Consider the following 14,708-nt stretch of genomic DNA (forward strand, 5'->3'; position numbering starts at 1 on the left):
TGGCTGAGGCCACATTTCTATTCGTATGAAAACACAAATATGTCACAATAATCCAGAAAATGCCTTTTTTGATTTTTAGTGATCAAATACTGTATGTCACTACAGTTAACATGGATAATTCATGACACAATATTAGTCTTTTTAAGTAGCTTCATAAAGAAGTTTCGATCTGTTCTCACACTCTGCCCTGTTTTTTCCTGTTTTGTGTTTGTGCCAGTCCTTCATGCCCATCAGTTCCTCCCCAGCGAGTATTCTCTCAGCATTGTGTCATGTCGTCTGGGAAAAGACCCATCTGTTTACTTCATCGTCGGCACGGCCATGGTTTACCCAGAGGAGCCCGAGCCCAAGCAGGGTCGAATCATTGTCTTCCATTACACCGACGGTCAGTACCCGAGCTTCCCTTAGCTTTTTCTACGGTTTCAGCAAACAAGCCCGAATGCGCTCTTTGATTCTTCTCATCTTTTCATGTTTGTCCTCTCACCCAGATCAGCCTGCTTTGTTCTCTCCATTCTTCATCCCGTTTCATTTTCTCCTCCCTGCACTCTATATTGTATTTTAGGGAAGAACACTGTGTCCTACTGGGCTCCTGTTTCCCTTCTCACTCAATCATTTTCTTATCACTTCCTCTCAAACATTCCCCCCTCTCACCAGCACTGTTTTTTTTTTATCTTTCACACACTGTTCCTGACAAAATGCGTTGCTTGTATGTCGTTTATCCTAGTCCAGCTCTTGATTTTTACCCTCGCCTTATATTCTGAATGCAGCACTGTCTCAATTTCAAATTTTTCTCACATCTCTTTCCCAGTTGTTCTCTCTAGGACCTTGTAGGTGCTAATTTAACTCAGCGTTGCATGTGTGGCACTTTGAAAGCTCACTGAATGAACACTGACTGACTGATCTTTCCTGCAGGGAAGCTGCAAACCGTGGCTGAGAAGGAAGTGAAAGGAGCTGTCTATTCTATGGTGGAGTTCAATGGAAAACTACTGGCCAGCATAAATAGCACAGTAAGTGATGGTACAGAGCTCTCGCTAAAGATTTTTCCTCCACATATTGTTTTAACAATATTTTAAAGTCTAAAATAGAATACAAAAATATTTTAAAGGGAAATCTAATATTTTACAGCCTAAAATTTTCTGTAAATTAGAATCAGCATGTCCGATGTTTTCTACGGCAGGTAACTAAGTTATCCGCTTTAAGGCTTCACTTACAAAGATAAAAATTAGTACCATCTTTGTATGATGGCTTGTCATGTGGGTTTGCAGTGTCCTTTGGACTATTTTTAGATCTAGGATGAGGTTCATTTCTTAATTTAAGAAGACTTTTCTTTAACAGGAAAATGTCAAATGCATCTGCGGTCACTTAATGGCCACACAGAAATTGGATTCCATAAATACTTTTGCCAGGAATATCAAGTATGCAAGGAGGTGAACAAAACATTTATCAAGGCTGTGCCTTACATTTCATTACAAAATACCAGAAGTTGCTTTAAATCAAAACCCACTTTCCTTCTGCTGCATCTTGTTGGGTTTTTTTTCTCATCTCTTAGCCAGATTAAGAGTGTTTGACTGCAGCTGCGATCTGGTTGTATATGAACATTAATGTTTTGACAGCTAGAGCTGTTTATCTAAACACTGCCAGAATTTTAAGTGTTTTCATTTAACAATTTCTTCTCCAAAATTGATAATTTTCCACCCAGGGTGAAATACAGCAAAATATAACACTGGCGTCCTAATTTGTTATGTTCCCAGCTACTGCGCTCAGAAAACATTTGTCCTCCTGCTCACTAGATAAATCGCCATACAAGTCTTCACTTTATGAACGCAGTTGGAGCTGGGAATGTTACTGACACAATGTCTTGAAAGGACATAAGTTGATGCCTGAAGTTGTTTCCAAAAGCAAATATCACTTTTCAATGATTTTGTCTTAGTTTTCTGCCTTTGTTCATTCACATTTCTCACTGTTAGTAGAAATAAAAAGAACTACTGTCAGCTTTGAGCCTGAACACAATTGAAAATGAAAAGTTGTAAATATTTTGTGCTTTTTAAGTTTCTCTTAAATCTTTTGTCTAATTTTAGCTCAATCTGGAGCTCCAGAGTGGACCATCTGGTTCTATCTTTGAAACTGTCTACAAACTTCCACCTAAATTGTCTTAAATGTTCATTGACCTGTTGTAGAGGTTATAAAGCTTAACATTTTACATCCTGTTATTTTTGACCTAATTAAGATAAAAAATAGAAAAAAAAGTTGCATCAACAAACTATTTGCTGTTTTCCTTCTGCTGTGCGTTTGTGGGTTCAGCTCCAGGTGACCTGTTTCTTTTCTCCTAGATTTATTTTAAGAGGCACATGATCTCTCAAAGCAGAAAAGCACTGTTCTATTTATTATATTTTGCCATGTCTAAATAAATCCATCCCATGTGTATTGGAATGAAATCACCTGACATAGTGTGAAACAAATTGTCTTCCCCTGCTGCCCCATAATACCACACTCATCCATGATCAGCTACAGATAGATTAAAGGGATTAAAAACATGAAAGGGAGCTTTATCTAGAGATATCAAGAATACAATTGTCATGGATTTCACATTTCTGGAGCTCAAAGTCTCTCACTTCCGACTGCTTTTCTTTCCTACTCTGCCTTTGCTGAACATGTGAAAGAAACTGTTTTACCGAATTAGCTGTCCATAAATACACTATTATTGTCCACTTAAAGCAGTGGTCCCCAAACTACGGCCCGCGGGCCAGATGCGGCCCGCCTCCACATTTGGTCCGGCCCCCTGAACAATACCAGAGTATTTTCATATATGTGCATTTTTATTTGATAAGCTGGACTTTTGCAATAAAATAAATGTTCCTTAATAATGAACTTTATTTATTATTAACTACTAGTTAGTAACTATTTTATACATGCATATAATTGACCCTAACCCTTTTTTTTATGTGGAGAACCCAGTGTTATTTGGTTATTATTTATTTCATAAATAGTGTTATTTCCTGACTTTTGTTCTCTGAAGAATCCAGAAAAGGTTATTTGATTGTGCTTTCTGAAAAACAATACATTTTTATGTTTAGCACTCTTACAATCGTCACACTTTTTCTGTTACAAACTGACCCCGGGCCCCCATCAGAGAAGGGACAAGTTATGTGGCCCTCACAGGAGAAAGTTTGGGGACCCCTGACTTAAAGAGAAATAAATAAGTGGATTCTGGTCTCCACAGTTTTGTATTTTAGTTTGGTGACTATTGAATTTGAAACATAGACCATAAATGGATCATGGAAGAACAAATAAGTTGCTTAAAAGGTTTGAGAGTTTTGAGGCTTATGTACAAACACTCATGAATTCTCATACGTCTTAATTTTAATTGTCTGATAAAGGGGGAAAAAAAACTCAATGTTTCAGTCTGTCACTTGAATCTCCTCCCAGATGTTTACAGCACAAGAAAGACCTAACAAAAAAAACACAAACTGTAGTGAAGTTGGAGAAGTAAATGTTTCAATTTTGGTTTCGGGGATTAGAAGACAATCAAAGAATACTGTTAAAAATGACGAGTTTATAAAAAATGACAGAATATTGTGCTTTAATTGAAGCCTGGTTGATTTATCCAATGACTTTTTCATTCTATTCTCCACAAAATATAGATTACACTCCCCTTTTATTTATTTATTTATTTATTTTTTTTCTGTTTTTTCATATGTGGGTGAGCACTAATGGTTTAAGAATTTATTATGCTTATTGTTTAATATTAATATTAATATTGTTTTTGTTTGGTATTTCATCTCTTTTTGGCTCACTGCACATAGTCTGAGCCTCTCAATCAAGGATTCCTCTCAAATTATGCTGAACTAGTGTCTAATTGGCCCCTACATCACAACTTAAGCATTGATATACACAACACTTTGCCTTGAGGGACATTTTAATACTCAAGCGCAGCATTTATTTGTGCTGTAATAAAACTAAAAGCGACTAAAACAGCAAAAGTAAATGTCTAAAAGATCAGTTGTTTGTGCTTGCAAATATAATTAAAGCATTTTTAATTGCCATTATAGTAACTAAATCTTGGTGTATTTTTTTTACACCAGTGAATAATAAATTGAATATTTGCCATTCCTAGTTCCAAAATGTATTTTTCAATTTCTAAAATTATTGGTCATGAACTTTTTTAAGGAAACATGGTGCTTTTCACAATAGTCATATATGATGGGCACAGTTATGATGTTACCTTTTGCTTGATCTAATTTATTAAGAATTGCATTTAATATGAAAATGACAGTTGGTGTCATAAAACGAACAGTAATGCAGTGAAAACACTTAGTTGAGACACACCCCTGGCTCTCCCATCAATTTCTGACACAGCATGACATGTTCATTAACTAGTAAAAGTTCATTTATAAAGCAGACATTGACCTCAGATTCAGACACATTAATCAGTGTGAAACTGAAATATACATAAAGTTAATAATATCCTACAAGAATAACTACTACAATAACGGTTAAAATGAGAGCTGCCTTTCTTTTTCAGGTCCGTCTGTACGAGTGGACGGCCGAGAAGGAGCTGAGGACCGAGTGCAACCACTATAACAACATCATGGCGCTATACCTGAAGACCAAAGGGGATTTCATCCTGGTGGGAGACCTGATGAGGTCTGTCCTGCTGCTGGCGTACAAACCCATGGAGGGCAACTTTGAAGAGGTGAGATGTGAGGAGAAATTGCTGGAAGACTTGGAAAAGGTGGGGAAATTGAAGACTGCGTGTTGCTGCTTTGATACAAAATCACAAAGCAGTTTTCACTTTCAACCCATAGTGCTTTATTCTATGAACTAACTTCTGCTCCGGTGTAGATTTCTTACCTTAACTCTTAATTTTTGTTGTGCAGATTATATGAGTAAAACATTTTAATTAGTTTTTTTTATTCCACATTGTCAATTGACTCTTTTGCACCTTTTCTGCAAAATTGAGAAACAAATCATTAGAAACTAACTAAAGTTGTCAGTTTACAGTTGAGCTTTTGTACAAATCAAACAAACTGGACACATTACAAACTCATTAGGGAGAACGATGAAAGAGCGTTCTGTCTCCTCAGATATAGTGTGTCCATCACAGGCTTCCTGCGCAATTATAGAGCAGGTCTTTGCTTAAAATCTATTGATTATGTGTCAGATTTCCTCTCTTCAGTATTAAAGGAGTTCATTATAATTTGCACAGAGAAAGCAACAGTTTTGCCTGGCTATATTTTTTATTTAATTGATTGGCTCTCCTAAAAAATTGCAATATAAAAACAGAAATAGAAATTAGGGTTGCAACTGATGATTTCAGTAATCAATTAATTTATCAATTATTCTGACGATTAATTGACTAATCGCACATTCTGTAGATTTTTTTATGAATTACTTAATCCTTTTTTGTGGAATATTAAAAGATGCAAATAAACAAATTATTCAATACCTTCCTGAAATATGAAAATAAGCGATTTTTTTTTTTGTGCCTATAATGCAATAACATAACATTCCTTTAGTGTATGGTTGATCATTTGTAGCAAAGGAAACATCTGCAGCTAAAAACCTACTATTAAAAAAAATCAGCCCTTTCTGCTTGACTTGGTATCAGTACAGTGTAGGGCTAATCTGCTGACTATTTTTTTAGAATAATTGCTAAATATGGAGGGAAACAAGGTGCTTAATAGGATGTTTTATTACTATTATTATTAAAGAATTTGAAGCTAAAACTATGCCACTTGATGGATTCTGAGTAGAACATGTTTACAAACATGTTCTACTCAAATATGTTTTGTACACTTTTGGCTTAATTACTGCTCTGACTTTGTTCTTTCATCAAAATTGCCTTTTTGAGTCTTTATAATCCAGTTGTCAATTAACCAATTTCTAAATTAGTTGACAATTATTTCAATAATCAATTCAGCGCAATTAATCAGATTAATTGTTTCAGCCCCAATAGACATAAAAGCAAATTCTAGTATAAATCAGAAGTCAAAAGTTAATAATCAGCAACAATTAGGGGTTTTGATGAGAGTTTACTCTTGTTTAGCATTGGCTTATCTTTGCTTAAAAGGTATATTTCTTAAGACAAACCTGCATATTTATGTCTTTTTTCATATATTTTCCACAGATTGCCCGTGATTTTAATCCAAACTGGATGAGTGCCGTGGAAATTCTAGACGATGACAACTTCCTGGGAGCAGAGAACGCCTTTAACTTGTTCGTCTGCCAAAAAGATAGGTGAGAACGGCAAAGCCTCTCCCTGCATGTAGTTCAATGATCATTTTCTTATCATCATTATATTCCAACATAGCTGCTCTTGCGGATCAGAAATGCCCCTAAATCGTCTTTGCCCAATACCTTCTCGCTGAGACTGATGCTGTCATTAGGATGCTGTTCCTTTCACACACACAGTCCCATGATAGCTTTTAGACCAACATCATTGGTATGAACTGCAGCATTGTCCTTGCATTAGTACTGGAAATTATGATTCATCTTGCAGCCAAGCTTTTAGCCACTCTCTTGCTTTTTCCCTCTGTTGCAATTTCACTGAATGTTGACGTTAAGGAAAAGGAAGAAAGATGAGGTCTGAAGGATCTTGTGTTACATCCATGCCTTCACTCATTATCCATCTAATATGTCAGAGTGGACCTCTCAATGCTTTTGACCTTTATTTGTGCAGCACGTCTCTGTTACTGTTGCTCTTTTCACTGTTTCTCAGACTTTTAGCCATTACCTCTCTATCATGTGCTGACCTTTTCCAACACTTCTCATGTCTCTGCCCGTCTTGTTTTCCTTTTGATTGATCGATGGTTTGACCCCCCAACAAGTTCCAGTCATGACCTTGACATTATTGTGTCTTTATGTTTGTTCTCTCTCCGTTTGTCCTTGCCACACTCAGTGCGGCCACCACCGACGAGGAGCGCCAGCATCTTCAGGAGGTCGGGGTCTTTCACCTAGGCGAGTTTGTAAATGTCTTTTGCCATGGCTCACTGGTGCTACAAAACCTGGGGGAGAGCTCCACACCCACCCAGGGATCCGTACTCTTCGGCACCGTTAACGGCATGATCGGTAAGCGCCTTAATCTGAACAAACCTTTTTTTTTTCTTTTTTTCTTTTCTTTTTCTAGGATGTTTTAAAAATATTCAAGCATTTTCTTTCTTGCTGAGAGCACCCTGTTAGCATGTTTAATGGTTTTTGCAAGCATCTAATTTCAGGATTACCTGACTTTAATCACAATTTTTACACTAGATCAGAGGCATGCAACCGCTGACATTAGGCTGCTTGCATGCAGCTCTTTGGCCTGTTTGCAGCGACTCATTCTTGTTTGGGTCTGAAGGGTATTCATTAAGAATTGTCCAAATCAAATGCAGAGATCTATTGTAAATCCATAGATTTTCCACAAAATGTATATTGTATATTGTAGAAGATCGTAACAGTATTGCACAAGTAAAATGTATCCCAGAACTGTGTAGCATAGTACAATGCAGTGTACAGTTAAAATGTGCAGGGGAGAGTGTAGTATGTTGCAGTATGGCACAGTATAGTATTGCTAGTACAGCTGAACATAGTGTAGTATAATGTTGCACAGTATAGTAGTTTATAATATGTAGCACAACACTGTATTGGCCAAAACTATAAGTGAAATAATGAAGCATACCATAGTATTGTAGTACAGTAAATGGTAAATGGACTGAACTTATATAGCGCTTTTCCAGTCATTTTTGACCACTCAAAGCGCTTTAGTAGTAGTACTGCATATGACATTATACCATGTCATGACATAGATTTGTTTATTTTTGATCATTCCAAAGAAACCATAAGCAATAAAATATAAGTTTTCTTTATATTAAAAAGGGTTCATATTCCGCTCATGAACTTTCATCATAAGGAAAAGGAACATGCTTTACGACTCGAGATGGTTTTTATTTGGTGGCGCAGGACATAAAAATGTCTCTCTGCATTGTAATGATAACTCTCCCATACACTAAGATCCTTTTGGTTCTGGGTCCAGCTCGGGTCATAAATTTGAGCCATATCAACTCCAGTTCCTTATTTTGTTTCCGTGCATGGAACAATGCTGTTTTTCCCAGCATTGTTTAGGTCAATGAAAGATTTCCCAAACAAATGTTTAAATTTGTTTTCCCTCTGCCAGTGGTGTCTCCACATACAAGCAGCTATCGATTTTATGCTGTGACATTCACTGTTGAGACTTCAGCTCACTCCTGTCTTGATTCAGTGGATATGAGCAGGATTTAGTTTGCAGAGCCGTAAACTCCCCGGCTTTATTTCTTTCCTAAGACTCTGCCCGTGCTGCTCAGGATGAATCCCAAACATCGCTGAACTTTATTTGCTTCTGCTGGCAGATATTTTTCATTTTCTGGCAGCAGAAAACCTATTCACAATCTTTTAGAAGCCAGTGTTTAGGTCTTGAAATTTAACAATAAAATCCAACTCTTAACATACTTTGTGAATAATGGGAATTCATTTGCCTTAGGCTGCAGAGAGGTATCAAGACTAATTGGATACACAAAGATCCCTCAAATCCTTTTCCTTCAAGCAAGCAATGACGTAAAACCTTCATCACTGTCAGTTGACACGTTTTCACCTCTCATTACTTGGATTGAAACCAGTAACTTTCAGCCTGGCAGTGATGACGGGGAGATGAAAAACAGGGAGTGCTCGTCATTTGGACACAGCAGCACTCCCACAGCACCAAAACACAGCACATTATTTCACCTCTGCACCTCCTGTGATTCTCTAAAACGTCTCAGAGGAAAGTTTCACAGGAAATGAAAACCACTGTCGCCCTTCGCTGTGAGAACTTTTTCTCCCTAACCCTCAAACTAAAATGAGCTTTAGCGTGTAATGAAGATAAAACGCCACTGCTGGTCTTATCGCTCGGCGAGATGCTGTGATGTATGATATGTTTCTTAGAGAAAGCTGCAAGGCGATGGGATTATTTCCCCTAAAAGAGAATAACAGCCAATATGCATCCAAACTTTTCAAAGACTATTTTTTGTACAAACTCCGATATGGCAGTCTAAAGATGATCACAATCAGAGATTGCGTGTTGACTCAGAAATTCATTCTCATGCCAAATTATTTGATCGTATCTTTAAAAAAAATCTATCATAAATGTATTTTTATGTCTTCAAAACAACAGAGAAAATTCAAATAACTTGGCGGATCATGTTGTTTTCTGAATTTTTGCAGTCAGTTTACAGTCATTTTTTTCACAGACAGGATGTCTTTTTAAATCCTCTTATTTAGTCACTAACTGGTTCAGACAAAAAAGATGGCAAACAAATAATGTGGATACATTACGTTTCTGCTCACTTGAACTGCGTTGAACTTCCAGGCAAGCAAGACATTCATGTTTCCATCCACTGCTGAGATGCTGACAGATAAACAGCTGCCAGGGTTACCCCCCCTTCGCGTGTCATTAGGCAGTTTAATACCAGTGTAATTATGGGAGCATCAAAGCCTCAAATGAACTGGGGTTGTGTGGAAATCTCTTGTCTTCTCAAACAGTTCCCCAGGTTTTGTTTCCAATTTTTTCACTTAATGTACATCTGAAAGTATTACCACCAGTTTAAAGCTCTTAAGAAATTGTATCCTAAAGTTACTGTTCTTTTGTCTATAATTAATAGCCCTGATTTTAGAAGGCTGAAAAAAACAAGAACAGTAAAATTACAAAAATTTAGTTCCAACATAGATATTTGACAAATAAGTGATATGTGTATTGAATAGGATTTGGCCTTTAAAACCCCAGCTGTTAAATAATAATTAGTTTAATTTGTTATAATTGTTGCTTTGTCGTTTTCCTAAACCCCGCTCATGGTGTCATGTAGAAAAACAAACTCTGCAGCTTAACAGCTACTTGCTAGTGTTTGCAATCAGTTGATAAACCTTATTTAATGGAAATTTTGTTTTAAAAAAGAAAAAAAATCCAGCTTTTTAAAATAATTTAAAAAATGTACTCAAAAGCAAAAAAAAAAAAAAAAAAGATAAAATGTCTATTGGTAAGGTTTTGTTCAACAAACATTTACCAGGTAGATCTTTAAAGTTTATAATGGAAATCGAGGTGAGTGCATTTCTAAAACATATGAGGGACACTTGCACAAGCCTTAAAGCTTCATTATGTAACTTTTTTGAAATTGTTTTTATACATATTTTTTTTTAAACTGTCACTATGCTCTAACAGTACAATAGATAATCTATTAAAAATCTAGTTCCTTCAGCTCCTCCAAGGGGTCTTATAGCCATCTGCAGAAATGTACCGTTCCTGATCAAAAACAATTAATCAGAGCCAGGAGGCGTGTCTTAGTGCTGTCAATCAAACTCGTATCTGTGCTGCAGCTGTGCTAATGGCGGAGAAATAACTAGCAGAGAGAAAGGGATGAAGGTGTGAGCAGCTTGTACATAAGTAAGATTGACAGTGCTAAGACCCTCCTCCTGTCTCTGATTGGTTGTTTCTGACAGGGAGTGGTTTAGTTTTGCAGATGGCACCACAGAGAGGTGTTAGAGGAGCTTGTTTTTCACAATTTATTTGTCTCGTACTCTCACAACATGGTAACCGTTTTAACAAATTTATTAAAAAAAAAGAGAACAGCATATTTTTCACAAAAGTTACCTACTGCAGCTTTAAAACTGTTAATGAATGTGGGTGAAGTGGTGGCGCAGGGGCAAAGCTCGACCACATATTGAGGGTTTAGTCCTCGTGGCGGTGGTCGCTAGTCGTTGGTGTGATTCCCGGTCTGGTGACGCTAACCGCATGTCTTCCCCTTCTCTCATTACCTCGTTCCCTGTTGGACTACTGTACTTTCAAATAAAGGCCACTAGAGCCAACAAAACCTTAAAAAAAAAAAAACTGTTAATGAATGCAGACATGACATTTCCCTCTTCCCCTTGGCTGATGACAGAGTATGAGGTGAACAGCTCTTTCACACCTTTATAAAAGATTATCTGTGTGCTTTTTTTTTTTTTTAGGTCTGGTAACGTCTCTGTCCGAGGGCTGGTACAGCCTCCTGCTTGACCTACAGAACCGCCTCACCAAAGTCATCAAAAGCGTGGGCAAGATCGAGCACAGCTTATATCCTTTCCTGAACTCCTGTGTACAGTAGCCATCTGTGACCACAGATCAGGTGACCTGGACTGGCCGGGGTTGCGCTGGTGACGGCCCTGAAAAAGAACAACAAAGCAATAATGATGTTTTTATCTGACTTTACAATCAATTGATACATTTTTAATGCTCAAATAATTAGTTTCCATTCTGCAGCATAAACAAATTTCTTTTTTTAGAGAAAATTTACTCTGCTACCCTGTGGTTTTATTTAATCATTATTTTATTTAATACTCAAAGGCCCTCTGCTCACTCTTTCTTTATAAAATATGGGCCTCAAGAGGGCCTCTATGATTATCATCTATCTGGTGCATTGAACACGTTATCATCTGTTGGATATTTATTAAATCTGCCTGAGGTAAAGTTAGCATGGTCACACCCAAAGGGCTGACCTCGGGCTGAAACGGCTGCCTGGTAATGATTTATCCTTAACCAAGTGACACCTGGAGGTCTTTCCATACGGAGCGCAAGACGGAGCAGGGCACAGGCTTCATCGACGGGGACCTGATTGAAAGCTTCCTGGATCTCAGTCGGGCAAAGATGCAGGAGGTCGTCAGCACTCTACTGGTGGGCGCAGTTTCTCCTCTTTCAATTCAAATCACCTGCACTTCGCATCATGTTTCTAACATGTACATTTGCTTTTTACTTTTCAAATGTTCTTTGGTTTGTTTGTTCGTTTGGTCGGCGGAAAGCCAATTAAGAACATTCCAGCAATAATCAAGCGTAGTTCTATAAAATTGTATTCAATGTTTAAAAAGTTTCTTGGGGATGAACTTCCCGTCCCCTGTTTATAGCGATATAATTTTTATCAGGGGATATTTATCTCCCAAGGGTATTTATTTATCTGTCTGTCAAGCTGACTGACAGTCAATCATCCACAAAGAGGATTATTTTTTTTTGCTTGGATGTTTTTCTTTTTTTCTGTCTCTGTGTATGTGTGCTTTTTTCTCTTAAACTGTCTGGGGGAAGATTTGACTGTTGAGTCTCACTTTAGTGGTAAAGACCTCCAGTCATTTTGGCCTCAGCTGTCCTTCCCTGATATGTGACATGCTGAAGTGGACTCTGCTGTCTGGACACTGGCATTCACAAACCAAATTGTTTTGTTTACACACTACTAAACCCAAAGCCACAGAGAAGAAACAATTTAGATCAAATTTAGGAAATGGATCGCCATTTATTTCCTTTTCTTGAAGTCTGCTCCCTGAAGCTTCTGTTTCTCTCTTGGTTCCTTCTCTTATCTTGAAATGGGAAGAAAATTGGAATTTTTGCCAGTGGATGAGTTAGCTTGGCTTTTAAAAACATAGTTCTTAAATTTGTCGATTCTAACTTAAAGAGTTGCAATAAAACCTTTTTTAAATTGACAGACAAGTTGGTAAATAAAGGAGAACTTTTGTATGAATCAGAAATCAGAGCAGAAATTACAAAACAAAATATTTCAAATTATTTACAAACTTACAAGTTGGAAGTTTGTAATGTCTGGACAGTTCTCTTAATGTCCCATTTCAGTCAGTCGGTGGGGGTCTGGACTTTAACTGGGCCACTGCAACACCCTGTTTGAAACATTGTCCTGGTTCATGTCCTAATTTACCCAAACTGTTGCTACTAGTTAGCCTCATGTTGGATTTTACAATATTTGGGCATGTGGTCAGCAGATGTTTTGCCACATAATGGAGTGACATAACAAGTCCATGATCATCATGGTTCTGGTTCCATTTCTAACTATTATTATGAAAGGTTCTGCAGGCATATTTTTTTTGAGAAAGAGAAGGCTTTCCTCTGCTGAATTTTATGGAACATCCACACAATTGATAGCTCCTGCTTTTATTGAGGCGGTACGTAAATCTTGTTCATTGGACTAGTAAGACTTGCCTTCTACCTTTCTTTTTTAAATCCAGGATGCACCATTTTTGCTCTCTATTTGAACCTTGAAGGACATATTTAAATTATTTTGCCTTAAAAATATCTGTTAAGTTTTCTTGTGAAGAACAGCTGATAATAGCAATAAAATGTTAGTTTTTTCCTCCCACAAAATTAAAGTGGAACATTGCTTTAAACACAGCTGCAGTAGCTAATTTGCATCACAGAGAAACTGAATATATGCATATTTTAAGTATTTATGTTTTAGTTTAACTGCAATTGTGTAAAATCTGGAGTGAAATCTCTTTATTTTCATGGTTAAGTTAACAGACAAATCCAGATTGACATCAGTTTACAGCTATAAGGAGGTTACATTTAAATGGAGCAGACTTCGAATTGTTTTTTTTTTTTAAATCATCAAAACTGTTCAGTGCTTAAATTATAAATAGTTCCTGTCTCTGTGGAAAAGTCTTTATATTTACCTTTTGGTGCGATTAATAAAAAATAAACCAGAGGGAAAAAGCTGCAGTATGTTGTCTGTGTGGGCAACATAAAAGATTCCCAGCGTTTAGGTGTTCACTTCAAAACATCAGAAATAAAGCTCTAAAAACAATGGAAAGGAGCATAACATTTCATTTAAGTGATATATTTTTGGACGTAGTCGGTTGCTGCTCGTGCATCTACTCGTAAGCGGGGACTCGTCTCAGCTCACCGCTCGTTGTCTTTCATTTTCAGATCGATGACGGCAGCGGCATGAAGCGTGAAGCCACAGTGGATGAGGTGATTAAGATCGTAGAGGAGCTGACGAGGATCCACTAGCTCCCTTCACCGTTCTGAGGGAGTGGGGGCTAAAACGCTTTGGGCTTTACAGATGTGTAAATAATTATAAACAGTGTGTGTGAGTGTTTTGACCTTTCGGTGAGCTGTCGGCTGTTCAGAACCTGAAGGGTGCTACGTGACGAGTGTGGGGCTCTTCAGGTGAAATGCTTACCGGCCAAAGTGACGACCTTGGTCTGAGTGAGTTTGAACGTGTGTTTGTGTTGGCGTGTGTGCGCGTGTGCGTGTGTGATGGGATGTAGCTATAAAAAGGAACAACCTGAAGCTTTCCTCGACACATCCATGCTCCCAGATAATTGTGGCAGTTTCTGATAGGTTAAAGATTTCTCAATCCTCTTCACCTCACATTATCGGCTGTTTGCTATTGAAGTCTGAAATAAACACACTGTATAAGAAATAAAATGAGGAAATTGATAGATTTTTAGATATTTTGTCTTTGTGATGTTTTCTTTGTTTATTCTAATAAACCTTGCTTTAGTATTGTTCTGTGTCTCGGTCTTTGATCTGTTCTAGATTAATCGTCATTGTTTGCTGTGTTTTATCAGACCACAAACAGACACTTCTGAATTAATTTCCAAAATTATTAGTTGCTGTACTTAAGGTTATTGAAATGTCTCCTATAAAATTAATATAATATTGCTTATAGACAGAATCAAATATTTTATGATCAGCTAAATAAAGATTTAAAACATACAGTTCAAATCAAAGGTTTACATTCAAATATATGGCCCTGAAATTTGGGCTAATAAAGATTTAAATAAATATTAGCAGGTCCAATCAACAAGCCAAATGAAATCAGTAAGCCTTTTGTGTGATTCAGGCTTAATATTCGAAGATACACAAAGAATTCGAAGAATTGATTAAACTGATTTAGTGCTGTTGGGTTTAGCATTTC

The 14,708-nt window shown here is 37.1% G+C and overlaps 1 protein-coding gene across 1 annotated transcript in view; it reads left to right on the forward strand.

The window, feature by feature from the left end:
- The window catches only part of ddb1 (damage specific DNA binding protein 1), a 47,146-nt gene extending 32,848 nt beyond the window's left edge, over positions 1–14,298 (forward strand). Inside the window, exons 20-27 of the mRNA XM_005805537.3 lie at positions 218–382; positions 910–1,004; positions 4,520–4,690; positions 6,125–6,234; positions 6,896–7,065; positions 10,987–11,089; positions 11,563–11,686; positions 13,712–14,298. Of these exons, the coding sequence (XP_005805594.1) occupies positions 218–382; positions 910–1,004; positions 4,520–4,690; positions 6,125–6,234; positions 6,896–7,065; positions 10,987–11,089; positions 11,563–11,686; positions 13,712–13,795 (1,022 nt within the window). The 3' untranslated portion in view covers positions 13,796–14,298. The remainder of the gene's footprint in view (positions 1–217; positions 383–909; positions 1,005–4,519; positions 4,691–6,124; positions 6,235–6,895; positions 7,066–10,986; positions 11,090–11,562; positions 11,687–13,711) is intronic.
- Positions 14,299–14,708: the final 410 nt, after the last annotated feature.

Source organism: Xiphophorus maculatus, chromosome 4, assembly GCF_002775205.1.
Source record: "Xiphophorus maculatus strain JP 163 A chromosome 4, X_maculatus-5.0-male, whole genome shotgun sequence".
Taxonomy (NCBI): domain Eukaryota; kingdom Metazoa; phylum Chordata; class Actinopteri; order Cyprinodontiformes; family Poeciliidae; genus Xiphophorus; species Xiphophorus maculatus.